The sequence below is a fragment of the Penicillium nucicola genome, assembly GCF_028828085.1.
Source record: "Penicillium nucicola strain IBT 29836 chromosome Unknown utg000010l, whole genome shotgun sequence".
Taxonomy (NCBI): Eukaryota; Fungi; Ascomycota; class Eurotiomycetes; order Eurotiales; family Aspergillaceae; genus Penicillium; species Penicillium nucicola.
Genome location: NW_026643134.1, coordinates 5,498,352 through 5,522,590, shown reverse-complemented (window position 1 = coordinate 5,522,590; position 24,239 = coordinate 5,498,352). Strand labels below are relative to the sequence as shown.

At 50.1% G+C, this 24,239-nt stretch overlaps 10 protein-coding genes across 10 annotated transcripts; 4 read left to right on the top strand and 6 right to left on the bottom strand.

Annotated features, from left to right (window-relative positions):
- Positions 1-45: 45 nt before the first annotated feature.
- Positions 46-1,290, bottom strand: N7511_010662 (DUF453 domain protein; the record flags this gene model as incomplete). Its single annotated transcript, XM_057133039.1, has 1 exon — positions 46-1,290. One exon carries the CDS (start codon positions 1,288-1,290, stop codon positions 46-48), a length of 1,245 nt encoding a protein of 414 aa, XP_056981027.1.
- Positions 1,291-1,586: 296 nt separating this feature from the next.
- N7511_010661 (uncharacterized protein) lies at positions 1,587-2,808 on the bottom strand (the record flags this gene model as incomplete). Its single annotated transcript, XM_057133038.1, has 3 exons — positions 1,587-2,020; positions 2,073-2,353; positions 2,405-2,808. 3 exons carry the CDS (start codon positions 2,806-2,808, stop codon positions 1,587-1,589), a joined length of 1,119 nt encoding a protein of 372 aa, XP_056981026.1.
- Positions 2,809-3,066: 258 nt separating this feature from the next.
- pex14 (putative peroxisomal membrane anchor protein (Pex14)) lies at positions 3,067-4,413 on the bottom strand (the record flags this gene model as incomplete). The annotated part of the gene is made up of 5 exons (XM_057133037.1): positions 3,067-3,810; positions 3,863-3,947; positions 4,001-4,259; positions 4,311-4,317; positions 4,381-4,413. 5 exons carry the CDS (start codon positions 4,411-4,413, stop codon positions 3,067-3,069), a joined length of 1,128 nt encoding a protein of 375 aa, XP_056981025.1.
- Positions 4,414-4,783: 370 nt separating this feature from the next.
- On the top strand, positions 4,784-7,086 carry N7511_010659 (kinetochore-associated Ndc80 complex subunit NDC80; the record flags this gene model as incomplete). The annotated part of the gene is made up of 2 exons (XM_057133036.1): positions 4,784-4,831; positions 4,888-7,086. The coding sequence occupies 2 exons, from the start codon at positions 4,784-4,786 to the stop codon at positions 7,084-7,086; spliced, it is 2,247 nt and encodes a 748-aa protein (XP_056981024.1).
- Positions 7,087-7,812: 726 nt separating this feature from the next.
- Positions 7,813-8,336, top strand: N7511_010658 (uncharacterized protein; the record flags this gene model as incomplete). The annotated part of the gene is made up of 2 exons (XM_057133035.1): positions 7,813-7,884; positions 7,941-8,336. 2 exons carry the CDS (start codon positions 7,813-7,815, stop codon positions 8,334-8,336), a joined length of 468 nt encoding a protein of 155 aa, XP_056981023.1.
- A 552-nt stretch (positions 8,337-8,888) lies between these two features.
- On the top strand, positions 8,889-12,251 carry N7511_010657 (uncharacterized protein; the record flags this gene model as incomplete). Its single annotated transcript, XM_057133034.1, has 1 exon — positions 8,889-12,251. One exon carries the CDS (start codon positions 8,889-8,891, stop codon positions 12,249-12,251), a length of 3,363 nt encoding a protein of 1,120 aa, XP_056981022.1.
- Positions 12,252-13,014: 763 nt separating this feature from the next.
- On the bottom strand, positions 13,015-15,811 carry N7511_010656 (Zn(II)2Cys6 transcription factor; the record flags this gene model as incomplete). Its single annotated transcript, XM_057133033.1, has 5 exons — positions 13,015-13,408; positions 13,465-14,388; positions 14,440-15,179; positions 15,236-15,347; positions 15,426-15,811. The coding sequence occupies 5 exons, from the start codon at positions 15,809-15,811 to the stop codon at positions 13,015-13,017; spliced, it is 2,556 nt and encodes an 851-aa protein (XP_056981021.1).
- A 690-nt stretch (positions 15,812-16,501) lies between these two features.
- On the bottom strand, positions 16,502-17,998 carry N7511_010655 (uncharacterized protein; the record flags this gene model as incomplete). Its single annotated transcript, XM_057133032.1, has 2 exons — positions 16,502-17,555; positions 17,613-17,998. The coding sequence occupies 2 exons, from the start codon at positions 17,996-17,998 to the stop codon at positions 16,502-16,504; spliced, it is 1,440 nt and encodes a 479-aa protein (XP_056981020.1).
- Positions 17,999-20,738: 2,740 nt separating this feature from the next.
- Positions 20,739-21,835, bottom strand: N7511_010654 (adenosine deaminase family protein; the record flags this gene model as incomplete). The annotated part of the gene is made up of 2 exons (XM_057133031.1): positions 20,739-21,483; positions 21,534-21,835. The coding sequence occupies 2 exons, from the start codon at positions 21,833-21,835 to the stop codon at positions 20,739-20,741; spliced, it is 1,047 nt and encodes a 348-aa protein (XP_056981019.1).
- A 475-nt stretch (positions 21,836-22,310) lies between these two features.
- On the top strand, positions 22,311-23,933 carry N7511_010653 (uncharacterized protein; the record flags this gene model as incomplete). Its single annotated transcript, XM_057133030.1, has 3 exons — positions 22,311-22,484; positions 22,533-22,841; positions 22,911-23,933. 3 exons carry the CDS (start codon positions 22,311-22,313, stop codon positions 23,931-23,933), a joined length of 1,506 nt encoding a protein of 501 aa, XP_056981018.1.
- Between the last annotated feature and the right edge of the window lie 306 nt (positions 23,934-24,239).

Here is a 24,239-nt window from a genome sequence, read left to right as displayed (position 1 = left end):
ATTTGGTATTATACAAGACGGCCCTTGGCAAGATGAGATACTTGCTCAAGACTCATTCTTCCAAAATATCCTCCCTTCAAACAGACGTCGTGCTGTACGAAAGACCGTAGCTGAAGTCAAGGATCCATCGGCGTCAAAATTGGCACCAACCAGCAGATTCCCACTAGCATGTCCAATAGTGATACCAGCCCTATCAACAGTCTGCCCATCCACAACTTCAGCAACCGTACTCCCAGATACACGAGCAGCAGCAGCAAGCGCCAAAGCAACAGTGATAGGAACAGCCTTATGCGGCTGCCCAACCGAAAGAGCCCTCGCAAGCAAATCAACATCCGTCGACGTCTGCTTCAGCTCTCCACCAGCCTCGCCAGCAGAAGGCTTAGCCACCATACAAATCTTAGGCACACTCCCCGGCACACTCTCAATTCCATCTGCAATACCCATCTTAACACCCGCCTGCCTCCGAATAGAATCCAACCGGGGCAGCAAATCCTCATGGGCAGCAATCTCCTCGGGAGTCAAATCCCCATCCACACCAAGATCAGACGCGCGAACAAAAACACATGGATTCCCAACATCGATACACGTCGCTGAAACTCCATCCAGCTCATCCGTCACATTCCCCGTAGGCAACAAAGTCCCCGTAACAGCGCCGGCAGGATTCACAAAATCCAACTGTACACGCGCTGCAGTCCCAGCCACGCCATCAATCGCAAAGTCGCCACTGGCCGCAGCTTCGCCTTGCACAACAGGAAACGAGGACCGGATGATCTTGCCGGTATTCGTATTATGGATTCGGACCGAGGCATCGCTCTCGCCATTGCTGTTCTTAGTCTCACTCCCGCCCTCACTGGGTATAGGGAACAAGCGCGAATCAACAGCAAAGGGGCCAACGGCACTGATCATATTGCCACAATTACTTGAATAGTCGACGTCCGAGTTCTTGATTCCAAGAGAAACAAAGGTGTAATCGATATCTGCATCTGCATGTGTTGATGCGCCTACCACGCATACCTTTGATAGACTGGATATTCCACCTCCTAGTCCGTCAAGTTGGCGGCCGTAGGGGTCTGGACTGCCGAGGACATTTCGAAAGATTGGGGCCCAGTCTGATCTTAAGGGGGGGAGATCGGTTTGTTTAAAGAAGACTGCTCGCGAGGTGCCACCGCGGTAGTAGGCTGCTGGGAGGGAGTTTTGTTTCTTTGTTTTTGTGGTGAGGGGGCGGTTGGAGACACGCGGCTTTGTAAGGGGGTCCAGGGATGGGAGTCTATATGAGGATTTTCTGAACATTTTTTGGTGATGTGGTGTTGTTTGATCTTGGGCCATTGAGGATGGTCTAAATACTGATCGGGATTCCTCCGAGGAGCGGAGTCGGATTGGTTCCGCTGGCGTGGCGGGTATCGGATCTGTCAATCGGGGGATTTGGATGATTTGAATGGAATGGATATGTTGGATTTGATGTGGGAAGAGTATGAGAAGGGCATAGGAAGAGTAAATCAGTTATAGGCTGCAAGAGCTGGGACATTGTACATAATATCTTGAGTATTTTGAAGTAGATAGTATCCATATATCTCATTCCCTCTCTCCTACCCATATCGCTGCTTTGCAAGAGCCTGCAAGAAACTCATAGTTTCGGACTCCTTCTGTCGGTACGCCTCTACCCGCTCCTCGCGCTCTGCTTGACGCGCACGAAGGATCTCCTCTCTCCGGATCTCGCGCTCATTCTTCTTGCGCTGGTTGTTTTCCTTCTCGCGCTTCAACGCAGACAAATCATTATCACCACCCATGAGATCTTCCTCTGGAGCAGCCTCAGGCGAGCCACCCCGCTGACTCGCGAATGCTCGATTACTGGCAGCAATCTCCTGGCGCTTCTCCAACTGCCGCTCCCGAGTTCCAGCCTCAGCCCGCGGCGCAATCTCATCTTCAAGATGACGCCTTGCAGCTTTATGCTCACGCATTTCGGCTTGATATTGTTCGCGAGATTGGCCGCGAGCAGCTTGCGCATCTTCAATGGCAGATTCTAGCAGAGCATTAGCCTATTGTCAACCCTCAATTGGAGTAGAAAGACATACCTCGCTTGAGCTCAAGATCCTGCATATTGGGAATCGTAGGACCAGAGTGTGCACCGCCTCTCCCCGAACCAGCGCGCGGGAGAGCAGGCCCATACTCGTCTTCGTCTTCATCGTCTTCAGGTTGATCGCGTGGGATGTCATTCTCCTCTTTTCTACCCCGTGTATAATCAGGTGAGTCCCGCTGACCTGGTGGGCCAGCAGGTAGTCGCTCCGCTACGCTTTCGCGCGCCCTGTTGAGGGTAGCAGGATCATACCATCCCTCGGCAAGTTCTCCACGGTTCCTATAATGTCAGCGAAGGCGCAGCAATGGAATAAGGAACCTTGGAATCTACCATTTTTGTACAAAGCTCTTCCATCGTCCTTTAATTTCTTCTTCATCCATTTCCTCGATGAATTTTCCTTTCTGGATGTCCAAATACATGCCGAACATGGGCTCGTATGCTTCTAAGTCGCGTCGGGACAGCTCGCGTGCTTGGAGGGGGAGAACCACGGGCTGCGCCGGGGTGTCTCTGTGTCGTCGCTCACGGTGTTCACGGGGTTTATCTTTGTCTTGGCCATGTCGGCGATGGCGGTCTGACCTGTGTCTGTCTGAGCGGTGCGGAGAGCGCGAGCGCGAGCGCGAGCTGTCTCTTGGTCGATGACGGCGTGAATGGCTGTGTCGGCTGGTGTGGTGATGGCTGGAGCTTGGCGCCGAGGGAGACTGTGCTCGATGCGACGAGCGGGTTGGGGAAGGCATTTTTTGGTGGTTGGGTGATGTGACGTGAGGAATTTATTCGGTGATCGAGGCGGGCCGACTTATCGGTCTGATGCCAAGCTTGAGTATGAAAGTCCCAGCTCACTGGAACTTAGGGCGGTAGTATTTTGTAGGACTCTAAACTAAAGTGTAATATACTTTCGGCTTGTCTAATAAATATCCATTTACGTTAAAGGTCTTGTTATGGTAAATACATTCAGACGAAGAGGTATACAGCTCAATCCAACAATCATATCTGCTTTAGCTGGGAGGGGCAGCCTGGTCCTGGCTAGTGTTAGCAGCAGGCTCAGCTGGAGTAGAAGGCTGGCTCGATTCCGAGTTGGCCTTGGACCGGTTGGCTGCGGCCATTTGCCAGGCTGGGATAGACGCAGACCGACCAAGCTTGGCGAGGGGGTTGTTGGCGCTTGGACTGGGGACAGCAGGGGTAACTGGGGCAGCAGCCTGAGTAGGTTCTTGCTCGGCCGGGGTCACAGTAGCAGCAAGACCGTTGGTGGGAGCGGGGGTAGTGGAGCTGGCGGGGATCTCCTCCGGGGTCTGGCGAGGAGCAGTGGGAATAGAAGTAGATCCAACAGTCCGACCGGCAACGGGAGTGGTTCCGCTACCACCAAGACGGTTGCCCAGCAAGACCTTCAAGCTCTTGAGCTCGGTTCCGAGGTCCTTCAATCGGTTCTCATTGCCTTCCCGGGCACCCTCGAGGGCCTTGGGAATAGCATCCTTCAAGGATTTGACCTCGTCGCTGATGCGACGAGTTTCATCATCCCTCCGGCGGGACGAGTTCTTGAGATCAGCGACAAGAGTCTCCACGTCCTTGAGAGCGCTATCGAGGCGCTCGGTTCGGGCTTCTTCGGCAGATTTCAGGGCAGCAGTATCGGTTGAAAGTTGTTCAATCAGAGTAAACGCGCGCGAAAATTGTTCATCGATGTTTTCCTTATCTTGCTCCAGCTGAGGAGGAGTCGGTGGGGCGATCAAAGGTGAGATATAACGCTGCATTGCGGTTAAAACCATCCCACCATATGTTTCAAGCAGAATGTCGAACCTTTGTGACAAAATACAATCCATAACCAACTCCGCCCATTACTGTCGCCATGATAAACCAATCGCGCCAGTCTCTCTTGGGTGGCCTTGAAATGTGATTAGTGCCATGTGTCATGCGACGACCGATCAATGAACATACTCGGGAGGCGGTTGCCATTGGTTATATGGGGGATATCCATATCCCTGAGGAGGAGGTGGTGGTTGTTGTCGGTAAGCAACCTGTTGTGAAGAGTAATTGGGTGCCGGGGATGAAGCAGCTGTGGCCGCGGCCGCGGCAGATGGGTCCTCGCCCACTCGCGATAAGGCGATGTCGACCTCCTCTTGCGTCAGGTTCTTAGACTGGAGGAATGAAACTCGCTTCTCGATTGGCGACGATGCGACTGAAGGATCCTGTAGGACTGTAGGGGATTAGCGATTAACCCATCAAGGTGTGCACGAGTGGTCCATACAAGTAATCTACGGAGAGTTAGCAGCATTCCCTAAAGCGGACGATAAGAGATGGCATAATCAGCAACTTACAGCTGAAGCAATCAGCTCCTCGCGAGGAGCCATGATGAAGGATGTCGACTATCAGGGAAGTGAAAGAAGAGGAGTTAGGGGAGAGATGCTCACATCGGCAATCGCCGTTTGGACCTCGGAACTTGCGCCACGCCAAGCTTCCCCAGACCGGCGTCTCGTGATTCTCGGGAAAACTGTTGTTCCAGAGCATACCACACCGCCTTCCTAAAGTGAAAGTGGGACGCATTGTTTACATCTCTTTGCCCAAATCCCTCGTGCCTGCCAACCACCATATCGAAACCCCTCCTCCGTCACATTTTGTGTCGCGACTTCTTTGGACTGTGAATAAATGTTTATGTCATAGCTCTGCTTATTGACTTAAACTCTACGCGCACATTATCGCCTTTACGGCTTGATTTTCAAGATGTCGCAAGATACTGGGCTATTCAGTATCAAGCGGCCCCCTCGAGAGGTATGAAGTCCGTCCCATCGGCGCGTGGACCCAAAGAAACTAATTATGTGAGAAAGACTCTCGGGAGTGTGCAGAACATGTCAGCTATTCCACAGCCCGCATCGGCGATGAAGCGTGGAAGCTCCATCGGATTCCAAAACCCCTCGTACAGCTCTCAGAACCACCGAGCCTCTCTTATGGGCTCTACTGGCCGACCTCAACAACCTAATTTTACGCGCACGTCAATGGGTGGAGGTTATGGCGCTGATCCTGGTCTTTCGTCTGTTCGCCGATCCGTGTCGAGTAATATGTTCGCGGGAGCCAGCGGCCGACAAAGTTTTGCGCCGGGATCGAGTAACATGTTTACAGGAGCTAATGCCGGTCGACAAAGCTATGCTCCAGGAGCCACTTCCACAAATACCCCCCAGAACCCGCAGCGCCGAAGCAGTGTCTTCTCGCGCCCTTCGACTGGAGGAGGGCCAATGGGCCATCAGTCATTTTTCACTCAGGTCCCCACCGTTGCTGGTGTTCCCAGAGACCCACGCCCACTTAGAGACCGGTCTTTCCAGACGCGCATTGGTCAAGAGCTGTTGGAATATTTGACATTACATGGGTTTGAGTTGGAGATGAAACATTCTTTGGGACAAAACACTCTACGTTCACCGACCCAAAAGGATTTCAACTACATCTTTCAGTGGTTGTACCATCGCATTGATCCCGGCTATAGGTTTCAAAAGGCTATGGATGCTGAGGTACCACCCATTCTGAAGCAGTTGCGGTATCCCTACGAGAAGGGCATCACGAAATCTCAAATTGCAGCCGTTGGTGGGCAGAATTGGTCGACTTTCCTTGGAATGCTACACTGGTTGATGCAATTGGCACAGATGATGGATCGCTATTCGTCTGGCGAGTATGATGACGCCTGCGCCGATGCTGGTGTTGATGTTACAGGCGACCGCATTATCTTCCGTTTCCTAACGCACGCATACCACGATTGGCTGCAGGGTGGTGAAGACGAAGATGATGACACCGCTGAGAAACGATTGGTTCCACATGTCGAAGCAATGTCTCAGGAGTTTGCCCATGGCAATGAACGCTATGTGCAGGAGCTGGAGGCCTTGGAAGCAGAGAACCGGGCTCTTCGCGATCAGATCAAAGAGGTGGAGAAGAGCTCCCCTGATATGGCCAAATTGGAACAGCACTTCCGTATTCTCGAAGATGACAAGCGGAAGTTTGAAGACTACAACCAGAATGTCAGAGGCAAAATTGAAAAGTACGAGACCCGTATCAAATTTCTCGATGCAGAGATCCAGAAAACCGACGTCGAGCTCCAGACATCTGAAGCAGAACGTGCCGAACTTCAGGCCAGTGTCGACCGTCAGGGCATCACAATTCAAGACATCGATCGCATGAACTCGGAGCGAGAACGTCTTCAGAAGAGCTTAGAAGATACCATGGCTCGTTTGGAAGAGACCCATGCACGTGTCATGGAGAAGGAAGCCGAAGCCAGCCAAAAATTGGAAGACCTGGAACAAATCGTCAAGGCCTACAACACGCTTGGTTACCAGACAAGCCTGATCCCTTCGGGTGCCGAGAACGCCAAGGGTCAAGACTATGAGCTTAGCTTGAACATTAATGAAAGCAATTTCTCCGCGAGTCAGATTGGCGGTCCGCCCAGCCGCATTTCTCCCGAAGGGGATCGTCTACTGGCGGAGCCTTTCACTGGCTACCACCCGGCGCATCTGCTCAGCTTGGACCTTCGGGGTGCTGTACGAAACACTCTACAGTCTCTCCGAAAGGAAATTAATGAACGACGCAAGAAGGGAATCGATGATGATCTCGATCGGCGCAATCTACTTGACAATATCAAGGAGGCTATGGATGAGAAACGAAGTGAGGTCGAGGCCCTGGAACACCGGCGTCGGGCGGCTGAGGAGGAATTCGAACGCACCAAAGAAATCACCACTACACAGAAGCTGGCCTCTGATGCCCAGATTGAGAAGATGGAGAAGGAACTTGCCAAGATGCGCGCTACACTCAGTGATAGTGTTCAATTGATGGAGCAGCGAGAAATGAACACCAACATCGAATACGAACAATTGACGCTTCGGGCCAACTCTCTTCGGGAAGAATTGCACACCAACGTGGAGACCATGCTCAACGATGTGATTCGCTTCAAAGTGCATGTTCAAAAGGGTCTAGAAGATTACGAAAGCTTTGTTGTGGATGAGGTGGAACAGGAGCTTGGAGGCGAAGGCGTCGAAGAGGAGCTATGAAGTCTGATCACGATTCACGATGTTTTTTGTTTTTGTTTTTTTTTTGTTTTATCTGATTTGTACAAATACCCCGAACAATTTATGCCTTGGCGAAAAGGACGCGCAATGCCCCGACTAGTCCTGTAAGAAACGGGTTCTTTGGGGCTGGGTTTAGGTTCTATGGGCCGACGCTTAGCCATAGTGTGTTTTCCATTGCGCCTTTAATTGTGCTTCATCCAATCCCCAGCAGGCACACCGCCATCTTTGTCAATCTGATGCAGGGGTGGATTGATCGACAGGAGCGACGTGTAAACCCTGTGGAGAGCTGTCATTTGTCGGTTTCAGGTTCTTTGCACGGTAAGTCTTTGAAACACGGCGCTTGGAGCCCATGGAAATTCCCATCTGCCGGAAGTTGATAGGGCTATTGCTCCCAGATTGTCCCTGATTTGACCTTTTGCGGCACGGGATGAGTAGTGCAGGAGAGTTGCCACCTGCAGAGGCTTTCTCCTCGCTCCCCGATGATGAACACGGAACACTCATTGTTTCGCCAGCCTTTCATGGCTGGACCAACGAAGCGGACCTAGGGGTATATAAAGAGCTACAACCACCTCCATGAGACTTTCTTTTGACCAGCAGTGCTGTGCACCTCCATTCTTTTCACCAGCTTCAGATCTTTCTTTACATCGCTACCAAGCATCCATTCTTTTTACACTGTCACATTTGTGTTCCACCATTCAAATCTTCAATATGAAGTTTACCACCGTCTTCGGCGTTGCCGCCCTCTTCATGGCTCCTTCTGTTGTGGCCTGGAAGCTTCCCGTGAGTATATTCATAATTCACACCTGATTCACGCTCTTTGCTAACCTATTCTCTAGAACGTGGACCAGGCCGAGTCTGCCAGTCGCACTGAGCAGGCCGCTCCCACTGGCGCTTTCCCTACTGGCACCATCCCCTCAGGAACTGCCCCTAGCAGCTTCCCATCCGGCGGGTTCGGTGGCCAAGGTGGCTTCAGTGATCAGGGCGGCTTGCCCTCTGGCTTCCCCTCCGAACACCACCGCGGCCACAAAGGACACCACACCGGTGTCCCCAGTGGTGTCCCCAGCGGCGTGCCTTCCGGTTTCCCGGAGGGTGCTCGTCCCACTGGCTCCCCCAGTGCCCTCCCGTCTGGTGCCCCGGCTCCTTCGGCTGTGGCTGGCCAGGGAGAGGAGTCTGGTGAGCAAGGTGGCTTCCAGCGCCTCCACGCTCGCCAGGTTCGTCCTATGTGGCTCTAGATTCTGCGCTTTGCAGTTTCTTCGCTGTAGCTTGTGAGATAGATCATTTCTGTGTTTTTCTGTGGCTGCTGGATCAGTTAGAGAGAAAAGAATGTGGTTAACCCCCGAATCGTCCGTTCTTGTATACCTATGAATCGTTGAATGAGCACGTAGAGTGTAACCTATAACTATAGAACATACTTACTATTCAATTTATGGTATATCTGAGGAGATGATCTGCAATACTGAAGTAAGCATAACTTGAATGTAATGTTTGTTCTCTCATAGTTCTTCTCCGAAATCTGGAATCTCTGATTGGTTCAGATCTCGGAGCTGACTCAGCCATTTCAGATCGCGGAAATTCTTGAGCGCGACAACACGATTTGCTCTGTTCTTCTACAATCCCAATCGCACCCTGGCTATACAGGTTTTTGCTCTTTGTTAATATTGGCATGTCTTTATGAAGACAAAGACATGTCCCACCTGTGACCAAATCGACATGTATCACACCAAACTCGTACCCATCGAGATCGTGAAACCTATACCGGCGCCTTCGAGGCTCGTTGCGGTATCATGAGCAGGTGCTTGCAACCCGGCCGCATCCTGCCATTTGGTCGTCGGTCAGCTATCCTACGCCTTTCGTACATCCCCCGCCGGTCCATCGCTCCTTTTTCTCGGCCGTCATGGAGCAGATACATCCAGGAGCGGAGCAAGCAGAACAAAGAGATCAATCACCCCGAAGAGATCGATTTCATGCGAACTTATGACGATATTGCACACCCATCATTGAAGAAAGGCGAAAAGAGACACATCGAAAACTGGATTCCGCTGCTTGAGCAATATGTTTCGACACAAGTTCCCAAGCCTGCTGGTCAGTCTGGGAAGCTTCCGCCTATCAGTGACCATGAACCCTACATTGAGCAAACACATGCGCTCATGGGAGCTTTATGGGATGCAAGAGCTCATTACCAATATGAACTTCTTGTGCACCTTGGGTCCAACATGAAACAGTGGTCTACTGTTCACGCCATCTTGAACCGCATGATCGATACATACGAATTGATGGCTCCTCATATGGTACCTCGGCATCCCGCTCCTTTTTTCGATTGGGCAAAACCACTTCCTGGAATCCGCGATTGGGACCGGGTCGACCGAGATGACCCTACCACCTTGGAAATTCCCGTTGATCAAAACGCCACTCTCAGCAAACTCTCCCAAGGAACACGCGAACGATCCCGGTTCAAATGGTGTCGGGTCAAATCTCTTCCAGCGGGCAACCTGTCACTTGATGAAATGACAGTGGAACCAAAGGCGACCCTCTTCGGCGAAAAGATCCTAGCTGAAGTACTCACCAACCTCGGTTCTTTGGTGTTAGCGGCTGCAGATAGCACGCCTGAAGAATCCAAGCTTGCAATGTCCTGCGTTTACCGGATTCTTGCACGCCTACACCATGCAGGTTTGATCTCTGACAGAGTATACAAATATCCAACACCAGATGCTAGCCAGGTTGCGTTTCGTCCACCCGGCCTCCACTACTTGTCAAGTTCTATCATGAGTGTTCTGACTGACGCAGCATGGCATGAACACGAAGCTCAAGTTGCTGCAGCGGCTGCAGATACCGGGGAGAAATCGCCGTTTTTGCCTTTCAAGATGAGCATTCGAGAGTTGGGACCTGAGATTTGGCTAGAGCTCATTCTTTGGTGCTGTGTGGAGCACGGACATTCTAAAGAGGGAGCTTTACTTGTGAATCGAATGGTTAAGAAATCGGGGGACCAAGCATGGAAGGCCGAGAGCTGGGTACCCTTATTGAAGAACCTCGATGCAGTTCAACAGACCAATATCAGCGTCGAGCAGTCCTGGCGTCGACCTGATCAGGATAGCGCGCCTCAAATCTATAAAAGTCGTCAAAAGCCACCATTCAATGGACTTGGGAAACGTACCATTAGCACTGAGGTGCTTGTTTCGTTGCGGAATGGCTTGGCAAACCGGGCTTATCAAGGGCTTGGAGAGAATGGATATCTGCCCAAGGAGCTCGACAAACTATCAGCTCCTCTGACATCACTAATCGAGCCTCCTAGCGCGATCGATGACCTTAGACCAACCAACATGGTCAGCAATTGGCGCATTATACGGATTATGGAAGCAGGATGTTTCTACCCGTGGACCGACCCTGTTGCTTTTGAAGAACTCCTACGGTCCAATAACAATGTGGTTCCACCGTGGGCAAATGATGCGTCAGACGAAGCACAACGAGCAGAAGAGAAAACACCGTCACAATTCTATGATGAAACGGCTGCTATGGTTGGCCTGATCGAATTCAATCTTAATTGTTATGCTCGAGACCGACAAAGCGGTCGCCTATTTCACGAATATGCTTGGCTTCAAAACATCATTGACGCAAGCAAGACACGCCACATCGAAGCTTTCTTTGAAGAACTTGGCCAATCCAACAGCAACGATGAATACCCATTCTTTGATTCTGCAAGCACAGTTCCTCAAACTTTTTATGAAACGCCCGTCCCGCAAATATCAAAGGTCACCCTGGCCAACATTCTGGATCTGGTTACAACAACGGGCGCCTTTGAATTTGGCAATCAATTGATTCAGCCCACTGAGATTGATGGACCTTCCATTCCACGCGGTCTATATCAAGACCAAGCTGTGGCCCCCTCTCTTCTACGATTCGCAGCTGCCTCGAATAATGCCGAGCTTGCTACTGACGTTATCCAAGCCCTCAAGACACCACTCTCTGTCAACACCGTCAAAGCTTTAATCAACTTCCACATCTCACGTCATAATTGGGACCGTGTAATACTAATGCTTACATTCATGACCGATTATCATTTGAAGTCTTGGGCTTACAGCAATATAATTGCGCTCTCAGCGGAGATCATTCGACTTGATGGAGTCGTCGAGCAAAAGAGGCAGGATGGCACTTTTACACCGGCAGACACAAAACACTTGGACCGCGCCACAGACCTCTTCCTTCGCATTTTCAGCGGCGAATTTAAGGTCAACAAACGTGAAGTGCAAGGCAGATCTCTCCATTCGGTAGGCTACCAGGATCGGGTGCTCTATCGCATGCACTGTGTCTTGTCAACCATCCCGGGAATCTTGCCGCGCATTCTCAAGGACGTGAAAAAGCACCCAAGCATCATTACCGCCATGAAAATTGAGATGATCCCCCCGTCATCCTTCCACGTTCTCTTCGCTGCCATCGTGGACAGACACGGTGCCGTCTTCGGAAAGAAGTTCTGGGACCAGTGGTGTGTCGACTGGGTCTCACCGAAAAGACGTCTTCAACGTCCAGGCGGTGTCTCCCGACTACTCTATAGCCACGAGCGAAACCAAAAGCACGGTGATCCGAACTTTGACCCAGCCTGGCAACGTCAGATCAAAACCCACGCCACAGTCGCAGACATGACAACCGTCCGGATCCTGGCACGAGCAGCCGTCAGAGAATACGCAGAAGAATCACATTCACATTCCCACCGAGGCACACAACAAAAACACCCAACTATCCCCCCACCCAACACCTCCCAATACGAGGATCCAGTCGAAGACAACATAACCCAAATCTTCGACCGTTCAATGACCTACAAACCAACCCCACCCCCCTACAAACCAAGCCACATCCAAACCGAAAGTCAAAACCCCCACGGGAAACCCCCATCCTCAGAACTTGAATCCGTCCTTGATCACTGTCTAAGATCCTTCCTCCTCTACGGTCTCCCAGAAGACCAACTCGATATCGAGATCCCGGGCCACCTGCGCCGCATGCAGAAACGTCGTCTTATGGCTTCAGCTACGGGCAATAATGTCCGGAGCAGAGTCAAGAAGAACTTTGAGGATCCCTGGATGCAATCGTCTTGGCCTTTGCATTTGGCTAATGATGTCCCTGAGTCAAAAGAGGCTCGAAAGTCTCATGAACCTTGATTGATTACCTGGCCTACGGGTTCTGGAAATACTGTATTTTTATCTGAGGTTTAATAATCTTCAAATGTATATATCTTTTTTTAAAAAAAAAATCTTCCTTGATCAAATAGAGACTTTTTCAAGTTAACATTGGTCCAGATACCATAGTTTCGGTATTTGGGGCATACATAGATGAAACGATCAAAGATTGTAAATATGAGATCAAGAGAATAATTCAGTGATTTCAGAATGCCAGTCTGATTCAGTTCGAAGCATTGATAATGAAACCAGATCATTGAAAAGATTAAACAAAAACCAGGCATATTCAAATGAACCCCCATCCCAACCGTAGCCCTAATAAACCCAAACAACCTAGCCCAAAGAGAGCCATCGAGTCCTGCTCTGGATGCCCAGACATATAACGAAAGGCTTCTGAAAGCCTAACATGTCAATTTCAACCCCTGTCACTGAAACGCCAACCTGAGTCCTTCCCTTTTATTCCCAAATCAAATGATCGTGTAACAAGAGCAAAGACAATGTGGTTTGCAGGATAAGTAGAAGATATAATGCGAACGAAAGAGATAGTGGAAAAAGCAAAACAAGAAGCGGCGATGGGCGATGAAACAATATGCGGATGCAAAAAAATAAGCAGAATGCGAAGCAAGGGAATTAAAAAGGTATGCAAAGAATGGGTGCGTGTTTTTGATCGTTTTCGTTTTCGTGATCGTGATCGTGTGATTCTTTTGAGATATCATGTGCTACCCATAGATATCATGTCAAAAAATTAATTCAGTTCCCAATTATTCTCGCTAGCATGTGGGAAGAAAGAGCGCATGAATTCGCCAGTGATAGGATCATAAGGGAAATATGTGTCCTGGGTCTCGGCAGCCAGAGAGGACAGCAGTTCCCCGGAGGACATGTTTGGGTAATAATTATCCTGCCCGGGAGTTTCAGTTCCATGTTGGACAGGGTTGGAGAGATTTTCCAGCTGAGGACCCCAATAATCTTGAACGGAATTGGGACCCGAGAGACCGGTTACCTGGGGCCCGGTGCCGGCGGTGGCTATGCCTTCAGAGGCATATGGGTATGAAGGCATGTCGCTGACATCGTATTTCATGCCCTGGGATAGTTTGCGGAGACTGAGGTCACAGAGCTGCCAGGCGCGTCCAGAAGCGACGCTGTGTTTTGACATGGCGAAAAGCCAGCGCGTGGCTTTTTGGACAGGGCGACGAACTTTTGTTCGTCGTCTGGCATGTGGACGACACCAAATGACAGCTCGAGAAGGAGGACAGTGGTAGCTTGCATGAGATAGTGGAGAATGCACCACCATGGGCAAATCTGGTACAGCTGCAGAGCATCTGGTTCATCGGGGATGAGGTCGAGCATGTGGCATGCAGATTCAAGGGTAATCACAGCCATTTCATGGCTGAAGGTCGATTTACCTGCCTTGTCTTTCTGGCTTGCATCACGTCGACACAGACACGGACGGCCGAGTGTGATCCGTCCGCTGTAGTAGTGAAGCGCCAATGTCAGTTTGCATCGGAGCACGTCGGCACTATCGTCTCCCTTGCGAGTGAAATCAAGCCCGCTTGGAAGGCTAGCTTGCCACTGCTCAGTTCTGCATCTAAGTTCACCGATGCGGTTCTCAATATGTGCCCATGGAACCATCACACAATCTACTGAATAGACTTTGTTGACAATTTCCTGCACAACAACTGCCAAGTCACAGTAGTACAGATAACAAAGTCCGTAGCCAAGAGGCAAATTCTTAAGCCATGTGGTATCTCGTACTCGAGAATGATGAACGGCCTCCTTGCCATTCGCGGGATTGAGTGGCATCTGTCTGACCCAAACACTCGCGACGACATTGTTGATACGTTCGTCTCGTAAAGTCGTATTGGTGAGTACTTCCACGGCAGCCGGCTCGTGCAATTGATCCTCCTCAAACGGAATTGGGAAAGGTGAAGTACACACTCCATCTTGAATGCAAGTTGACCGGCCTGTCATAATACCAAGCATGTGCTCAAATGTATACAAACACCACCAGACTCGGTAGCGAGCTTCTTTCGAAAGGTCTGGTGTAGTTGGACTGGAGCTCTTCATGTTGATTCCGAGCGTGATAGCAGACCGAACCGCCAAAGCTGAAATTCTCCATGCACTATGTGAAAACGTTAGTGCTTGCTACAGGAACCAAAGAAAATGAACTCACCGGTTTATTTGATCAGATGCAAGAAGATAAAAGGCAATTAAGCCCTCCACTTGCACTTGCTGAAGATCAGGATGACTGAACAAAACGTCCCCATTCATACTGAGAATCCTAGCTCGGGTCAGATACATTAGGTGATCCTTATCATCTTCCCCTGCACGCCAGGGTGCATCAATAAGTTGAGAGTGCTTAGCTCCAATGGCGAATATCATGTTCAAAATTGCGAGCCACTTGTCACCGGGCCGGGCCGTACTTTCGAAAAACGTCTTGTATTGCGCTTGGAAGAGTGGTCTGTTGATAATGGGGTAGAATGGGTGTACAGTCGTCAAGTAGCAATCAAACAGATGATCTGCTATTTCACGAGAGGGCATGGCGTATAGTTGAACTGGTCCGGGGACAGAGATATCCATATCGTCGAGATGATAATTGACCGCGTGGAGGGCTAATTGGTCGTCTGCTTTTCGATTCACGCCAGGCTCTAAACTTCCCGGGAGACCTTGGGCGCGTTGGTCTGCTTCTCGTTGTAGACGTTGCATCCAGGTAATTTCGGAGTTCTTGCCCATATATCCAGTCGCTCTAGTACTTTCGGAACGATTGTGGTCCTCTTCTACGCGATCAATGGCTTCGAGGGATCCAATGGATGAAGGCGAAGAGGGTTCATCATTATCTGGGGGCGCATCATCCTGAGGTGTTGCTGATTGTGACTGTGAATTATGGGAAGACGACTCTCCCTCCTGACCATGCTGTAATCGAGATATCAGAATCTATACATCAAGTGAAGGCAAGGGAAAAAACCAACCTTGTCCAGCAAGCTCCTGATCCGTTCCGCGGCACGGGTCTCAACAACCAAACCCAGTTCCTTGAGCATGGATTCGTATTCTTGCGCTTTTTCTGAGAGTTTTTCCACTTGCCTGTTGTAATATCAACCGTCAGCAAAGCCGCACATCAATGTATCACAGAGGAAACAGATATCAACACAATGTCCTTACTTTTTTGTCCGTTCCCTCCAACCCTGGGGATAATTACAAGTAGCCCTTAACTCCCTACATTGCCGGCAGACGGGAGTATCCCCACTGCATTTCGTCTTTCGCTGTCGACAGGATTCGCAAGCCCGTGGGACCCGCCGATTATATCGTGGGGCAATTCCCGCCCGCTGGCGTGGAATCGCAACTTTCGTCTGCGTAGAAAGTTTGGCAGGCTGCAAGACTGGTGTTGTGTGCGATCTTTGGGGGCCAAAGGTTGAGTTGGTATTTGTGAGGGAGGGTGGGATGGAGGTGGCGAGGGTGCTGTTGGCTTCAGTCTGTTGAGCGGAGGCTTCGCTTTCCACGGGGATGCCCTCGCAGGACTGTGGCTCGGGTGCTTCTTTGATCGTCATTTCTGCGGCACCTTTGGGGCTAAGAGGGTGTAGTGGATGGCGAGGTTAACGAGTGTTATCGAGATTGCGATACCGATGCGATGGTATGCGCTTCGGCTTGGAGTTGCGGCCAATGATAGACGTGTATTTGCCTATGCAAGGCCGGTAAGGAATACTGGCGCTAAGTTTTGATATAAAGATCCATTAAGATGGCAGTAAGCTATTCCTTTGTGCTTGAACAGGATTAAAAAGATTGCAAAGGGCGAATGAAGTCCATGGGCTCTTACTGGCGGGATGAAGGTCCAGGATAACCTCCCCGCTTATTACTGGATTGGGGCTAGAGCGGCTGAGTCAGGTCGGAACCAAAATTGGAGATTGGAGATGTTCAAGGGCATATACTAGTAAATTTGGACTGAGGTATGTAAGACGGTGCGATTTTGACACTTTTTGGTGAAGCCAGTCCCTTTCAAGATTCCCAGAACTCCCATTCTACCCATCCAGGGCGAAACAAACAAAAAAACAAACCCAAAACGACAAGACGTATATGTACAGTGGAAATAGGAATTAGCGAAAAGGTAGAGGGCACACGAGCCAAACAGACATGTACAGGCAAAAGTGAATAAAGGTTGGGGTAATGTGGCAGGTCTCAGTCCAGCCAATAGTAGAGGTGTAAGAAAGGCGAAGTGAGAAGAATAATTGAGGCACGATGGTTTAGATTTCGCCAAACATCTCATCTAGCTCATCAACTTCCACCATTTCGGGATTTTGCAACTCTCTCCAGGAGTCGAAGACAAACTCGGATGACCTGGAAGAAATAGGCCGAGGAGTGAGAGTAAGTCTCTCGTGTGACTCGGTCAGATCAGACATCTTGAGGTCAACATCGGGAAGACCGGCGTTCAGCATGTCAAGTGAGCGCTTGAGGGTGGAGACGGAGTTGGCCTCGGAATCCTCGGGTAGAGCAATCTGAAGAGCAGCCAAGTCCTTTCCATCAACATGGGCATCCATCATGCTCGTGCCAGACGAGACCGACGATGCAACCGATGCAAGAGAGGGTGAGGGCGAGGTTCCGAACAGGGCGGTGGCGGCAGCTTCGTCCAAGTCATGGGACATATGGTCGGCGGGCATGTGCGAGAAGTAGTCACTATACTCTTCTTCAGACATCCCGTCGCCGTGAAGGGATGGAGACATAGAGCCACCGTTTACCGGGGACTCGATGCTCCGCTCACGGTCTCCCATGGCGCTCAGGCTCTCGGAGAGAATGGACTGGCTACGACTTGACTCGCTGGCTTTCTCTTCGGAAGCGCGTTCACGTACAGCACTGGCGGTCTGGGTGAATTCCTTCTCATCGCCCTCCAGGGGCGGTGAAGCCGCGCGATTTGAGTGCATGAGACGCGTCAGGTTACTAGCATCAGGGAAATGATCAGAAGAGCCGGCATGGCTAGCAGGGCTGTTCAGATCCTCATCCTCTCCAAAGTCGGGAGATGACAAGTCCACTTCGGGACTGGGACTACGTTGCCGCACCATGGCGTCTTCCTCATCCTCGAGACTTGACACACTTGGTGTAATTTGCTTGCCATCTACGGCAGAAACCAGATCATCAGTCTCGGGAATAGGCTGGTGAGGGAACGTAGTAAGGTAGTAGTACACTTTGCGGGGGTGAATTAGGATAAGTTCCTTGGCGATGGGGCAAGGCGCGAGAGCAGTCCAAGGACGCTTCATATAGGCAGCCAGACGCGACGACAGGAGGGCGGCGGGATTAGCAGAACTAGAGTAACACGGGTTAGCAAGTGTCATTCACTCCACGGGTGTCGAGGATACATACTTGGCAACATTTGCGTTGAGCGCAACGAGAACGGCCGCAAGCTCCTTCACGAGATGTGGGCGATTCCCTGTCTTTTCCAACTGATCAATTACAACGACCACAATATCATCACTGATTCCTTCTGTGTCGATCTTGGGTGCCACTGTTCTATCCAAAGGCGAGGGGGGTGGTGTGTGCTCAAATGCTCCATGTCTCCCGGCGCGCGCGATCAGGAACTTGTCGGATGGCTCGGGTGATAATGAGGTTGAACCGTGTGCTCTCTTCGCCTTTTTTGACAAAGGCTCATCGTGTGATTTAGAGATGGAGGGAGAGCGACGAGAGGAATTTGGCAACTGGATGCCTAGAGATGGCAGGGATAGTGACTTGCGACGTGTGTTGTATGGCATTGTGAGGGAGTGGTGGTAAAAGGAGAGAACCAGTGATCCAAAGGAAGGGGAGTGTTCAACACCAAAGTGTAGAGAATAAGAGTTATAATGAAAAAAAGGGATATAATAAACAAAAAAATAAGAAGTAATGATATAGGGAGAAAGGGGGGGGGAGAGTACAGAGGCAGATCACCATGCGACAAGAAGCTGTGAAGGCGAAGGTCAACTCTTGAGGAATGGAAAATTGGGAAAAAAGTGGAAAGAAAAATAAATGGTTTGGTATTGTCACGGTAATTTTCAGTGGGCTGGTGGAGTCTCGGGCTCTTATTTTGGGAAGGAACGACACGTCGAACCCACGCTATACTATGACTTGGATCTGCTGTGTAGTTGTTTATCTCTCTATAGTAACTTAGTCTCAATACCAGTCCTCTTTTTTGTGCACGTTGACACTTCTCACCGCTATATCCAAACTTTGGGTTATCCTCAAACTTCATCGGAATCAGCAGAGTGGACCACCCATTCCACTAGTCCGCAATGGACCTTAGCATGAAAATCTCATAGTTCTTCCATTCCATCCTCAGTCCTAGTGCATACCGGGCAACAGGTAGGTGGATCGGGCCATGTGCTCTATAACCCGGTCTGGTCCATCTCCTGTGCGCCGACTCCAGCGGTGTCTCCATCCATTTTCCCATGCATCGAACTCGGCTAATCACATCTCACCATCTGGATAATAATAAGACTCCCAGATACCCTGATTGGTAGAGGATGTGGGTGTCGGCACATTGGATGGGGCTAGGTGCATATGTGTATAGTAGATTGTGCATTCGATCTGTCAAGTGGTTGCTAGGTGACCGCTTGCATACCTTGACCGCTGGATAGATCTGATGCACTCTATCTCAGCCCGACGACTAATATTAGGACCCGTTTGGGTGATTGGCCTAGAAATCCCTCTAGAGGGTGTGAAGTTCATGCAAACAAGAAAGGCAGAGATGCCGGGGAACACCGAGGACCCAAACGACTCCTAGCGTCGCCGTTTACCAAAAGGAAAGAAAAGAGAAAAAAAAAGAAGAAAGAGTGGAGCACGGCCCAGCGATCAATCAGAGCCAGCGTAATCGAGTGTATTGCGCTAGTAAGGGATGGCCACATTAGCGTCTCGGGGAGAAAAGGAACAGAAGTATCGCCACCGATGTCAAGAGCTGAGACAGCTGTTGCCCCTCTCTATTCGTTACGTACACTTGGTCTGCTCAATAGGGTTTGGAGAGCGTTCCAATAGGGTTTTCATAGGGTTGGATGTATTTACCCCCGAAAAGTGGTGATGCCATGGAAATCCAGATCCTACTGGGAGTTTAGTACTTCGGCGCTCCTACGTGGGTATGACATATCTCCCGGAACCTTGTCCTTGCCTGTAACTTATGATATGATGATGAGCCTTTAGGCTACTCCGTAATTCTACATCATACCTAAGCTTGGCATCCAGGGATCGCATTGCAGTGCCGCCATTCTTTGATATCCCTGTCCGCATTCCTCCCTACTGTATCTTCCTGATCTCCGTTTTCATGACATCTACCACTCTAACCCCCCCGGACTCAACCCTGGGAATTACCCGCCCATTGTTACATTTACGGCCGAAAGGATCAAGATGATCAGATGGCGGCACCCAATTAATTTTGCCACATCTCTACGGAGTAGTTCTGCATATCTGTAGATGAGACCTTGTATTGTACCTACAGGATGCAGATGCGCGGGAATTCTCCGCATCTCCACAAATGCAACACAAGATGTCCTTTAAAGATGAATCGGTACATTTTTGGCAACATAGTAACAACCTCATGCTTCATAGCCTGGGGAGGCTAGCGAATCATTGCTAAATCCAAACACCAGCCTTTCGCCCCCCTCCCCCAAGGATAGTACAGTCTCCTCAAATTACTCAAATAACGGGCGGCCTAACTCAGCCGGATTTAGATCTACCAATAAGATGGGGCACGCATCTCGATCATACCATAATCAATTTCCAAACCTTGCATGGCCTCGCTTGGGACGTTATCCGTAACCTTGATTCAACTCACTGCATATCAGACACGGAATAAATTTCCCCCTGTAAGGTCCTGCCACTTGCATTGTAGATCATCGATGTGGATTGGATGGGTGTCACACCAAGCGCTCTTGAAGCCGATCTTAGCATCGCAATAGCGCAAGGCTCCGTACTCGAACTTGAGACCTTCCTGTGTGGGTAAACATGGTCCGATAGGGTAGAGTTTGGCTCTATGACCCGTCTCGTTGGAATTCTAGAACAATATCGGCTGAAATGAGGGGAAGCGGAGTCCTGCCAAGTTTTTGATATAGCGATCCTGGAGCTTGGTTCCCTATGAGGTGCTTGCGGGGTTTGGATGTTTACGCTTCAGATAGATATGATAGCACCATGATAGCATCATATATATTGATTGCGTGTACTGACTGGACAAACTGGCTTAGGCCATCTCGGTCCTACTGGGCTCGATATTCCGTGATACATATTGTCTCCTCGTCGATATTAACCCAAAAATAATACAGTAGTAAATCTTGACCCGCCACAATCACAACAGGGAGAGTTTATTGAGCCATGGATGCCTGACTGGTGCGTCACATACAGAGTACATTAATCACACTGAACTAGTCAAATGAATGTGGCGTTGATCTTCAATTCCAAATACAACGTATCCAGATGGAATGCTGGGATATCACAAGAGATCACACAAGTTCTAGATCAGGCCTCAAACAAGAGTCACTCGGAAACATCAACACCATCCAACTCCAGCTCAATCGACTTCTTCACATCATCCCCAGCCCAACACATATCAACCGCATTCCGAACCAGCTGCACCATCTCCTTCTTCCCAAACCCACAATAACTATAAACCTTCTGCAAGTTCCCATCAATCCAAACATCATGCATCAAAGTTGGGTCATCGCTATTAATGCAAACCTTCACCCCAGCCTCCACCAACCCCCTAATCATAGGAAACAAAGCCTCCGTCGCCGTCCGACGATGATAAGCATGCGGACAAAGAGTCAACCCAATCCCCCGGTCAAGCAATCCCCTCCACAGCCCCTCCTCCCTCCAAGCATCCAGCCCATGATCAATCCGTTCCGCACCCAACCCCCCACAAACCTCAAAGATAGCCTGCCGCACATGCTCCAGCGTATCCTTCTGCCCAAAATCACAATGCATAGTAACATGCAACCCATCCCCGCGCGCCAGCGCAAACCCCTCCTCGAAAAGCATCGGCGGTCGCTCGTACGCGTTACTCGCTAACCCAACAGCATGGAACAACCCCTTCCCGCCCTCAACAGAACCCCCCGCCCACGGCCGCGCCTCATGGTAAGCCGCAAGACCATCCTGAACAGACTCATCGCGCAGGAAACACAATATCCACTGTGAGCGCACCCCGTGCATCGCAATCGCGTCCCGCTGCGCACGTAGGTACCCATTCAGAACCGCAGCTGCTGGAACCCCCGTCGGGTATGTGCTTGTACGTCGAAGAACGGTTCTGTATACCGAACGTTCATTTCCGCGCACCGGGCTAGATAGGCCATGGCTAGATCGTAAAAGTCATCTTCTGTGCGCAGGACTTCGCAGCCTGCAAAGTAGGCCTCTAGGAAGGTTGGGATGCCTGGTTGGCGGCCGTTAAGCTCTGGGCGATGGTTGAGGGTTACGGCGTAGGAGGCTTGGAGCTCTGAGAGGGTTTTGTAGGGGAGGGGGATCTTGTTGCGGGCTGCCAGGGTCCAGCGGAGGGTTGGTGTTAGGGTTCCTTCTATGTGGATGTGTAGCTCGACTTTTGGCAGAGCTTTGATGAAGGGGCTTATTTCCAGGTTGTTCATTCTGGTGGATATGGATATGTTGGTTGCAGTCGTTGTTTTGAAACTTGAAGTTCGAGTGGAAGTTGATGGATCTAGGTATATGGTATATTCTAGGTATAAAATGTGTCGCATTGGGTAGTACTATGCGGGCAGCCGAGGTCGGAGATCTGATGTGACTAAAAGGGATGCTTCTCCAAGAACAGTCAGGGTTTATCTAAGACAAGTGACTCCAATTTCTTGTCCAAGTGGGATAGTGCTCGTGTTGGCTTGACTAGGGGACTTGGCTGGCACCTTAGTTCCAGTTTCATCCAATGGATTGCGGCGCAAAGATTATATACTAACGATAACATAGAGGGGTGGCCAATGGAAACAATAGCCGTGTGGGGAAAACAAGATAAGAAATCGGAGGGACTATGTGCTACAAAAAGGACAGGATTGAACAAGAGTATTTTTTCTCCTTGATCTATCAGAAATTCGTATATACCAGCCGGGCAATATGGCAGAGCCAAGCACTCCCGATGGAGAGCAAGCCACAAACGCCATGGCGAAAAGAGTGCTACGCAAAATCGACAGACGGTTAATCCCGCTCTTATTCACCACTTACATGCTCAATTTTATGGACAAAGTTATTTTGTCCAGCGCAGCTGTATTCGGGATGCGTGATGATACAGTAAGGTTAACCACCCAACAACACAACCCAAACTAACATAATACTCAGGGACTAGTGGGCCAGCAGTACAGCTGGGTTTCATCAATATTCTACTTTGGCTACCTAGGATGGGTATACCCAACAACCCTCCTGATAGCCCGTCTACCAGCAGCAAAATACATGACAGCCAACACGCTATTCTGGGGCGCAGTAGTATCCCTCACAGCAGCATGCACCAACTTTGGCGGTTTAATCACAGTCCGCTTCCTGCTGGGAGTCGCCGAGGCAACAATTACCCCTGCATTCATGTTCATCACCTCGACATGGTATACACGCGATGAGATCCCAACCCGAACAGGACTGTGGTTCGCAGGCAACGTGAGTCCACCTCAACCCTATCAACCACCGAGCCTTTAGAATTAATTCCCTACTAACAATTGCCCCCAGAGCGTCGGCGGAATCCTCTCCAGCCTCCTCGCCTATGGCCTCGGACACGTCAATGACTCCGTTGGGCCCTGGCGATGGATGTTCATCGTGCTGGGCCTGTTAACCTTCCTCTGGGGCTTTGCCTTGTGGGCCTTCCTCCCTGACTCGATCTCCAAAGCCAAATTTCTCACGGAAGAAGAACGCCAATGCGCAAGTACCCGAGCCGTAGTGGCAGGTACAGGCGCCACAGAGAAAACAGACTGGCAATGGGATCAATTCGTAGAATGCCTACTGGACCCGAAAACATGGCTAGTCTTCGGCTTGGCTTTGGTGACTCAAATCCCCAACGGGGGAACGCAGAATTTCTCCAATCTGGTCATTAAGTCGTTTGGCTTTACGAGTTTGCAGTCTACGCTGATCAATATTCCCTATTCGATTGTCACTATTGCCACTATTACGGGGACGGGTTGGCTAGCGGGCCGATTCCGTCAGCTCAATTGCATCCTGGTGGTTGCGGTTGTTATTCCCTGTGTTGTTGGTAGTGCGATTATCTATTCGCGCGCTCATATTGTTCTAGGCGTTCAGTTATTTGGATATTTCCTGTTGTCGACGGGTCCTGCCGCTATGCCGTTGGTAATGTCGCTTGTGCAGGCTAATTATCGTGGTGTCACGAAGAAAATGACTGTCACTGCTATGTTATTCCTTGCATACTGTGCTGGGAATATCTCTGGCCCGCAGTTCTTCCTTACAGAAGAGGCGCCGAGTTATAATACTGCTTTCCGCGCGATTATGATTTGTTATGCTCTGGCTGTAGGTCTTGCACTGGCTCTGCGCTTTTATTTGCAGTGGATTAATACTCGTCGGACACGTTTGGAGGGATTTGAGGGAAGTGCTGGGAATGCGGGTGCCGTTGGTGGAAAGGTGTTGGATGGGGATCAAGATTCGAAGAATGTTGCGGAAATGGTGACGAGGGTTCAAGCTGTGTCCGATGATTATGAGGATATTACGGATTGGAAGACCCCCGGCTTTAGATATCGGTATTAGGTGTCGTAGCTCACAGGCTAGAAGAATACTTTGGAATCTATAGTAATCGAATCTTAAGCCTTCACACCCTACCTCCAAATATATAACATACATGTTGAATTAATTTCACACTATTGAAAAAAGATGAGGCGAAGTGATCGAAGATACCGAAAAGAGACCTCCTTATTACGAAGATATATATACTTCTGTAAGACTTCGTCGCGATGCCCACTCCTGAGTAGATCCGGCCAACATGGCTATCATAATCCGAATGTATATATTATCTTACAATATAAACACAGTAAGCACCTGCTACCCCCAAACCCA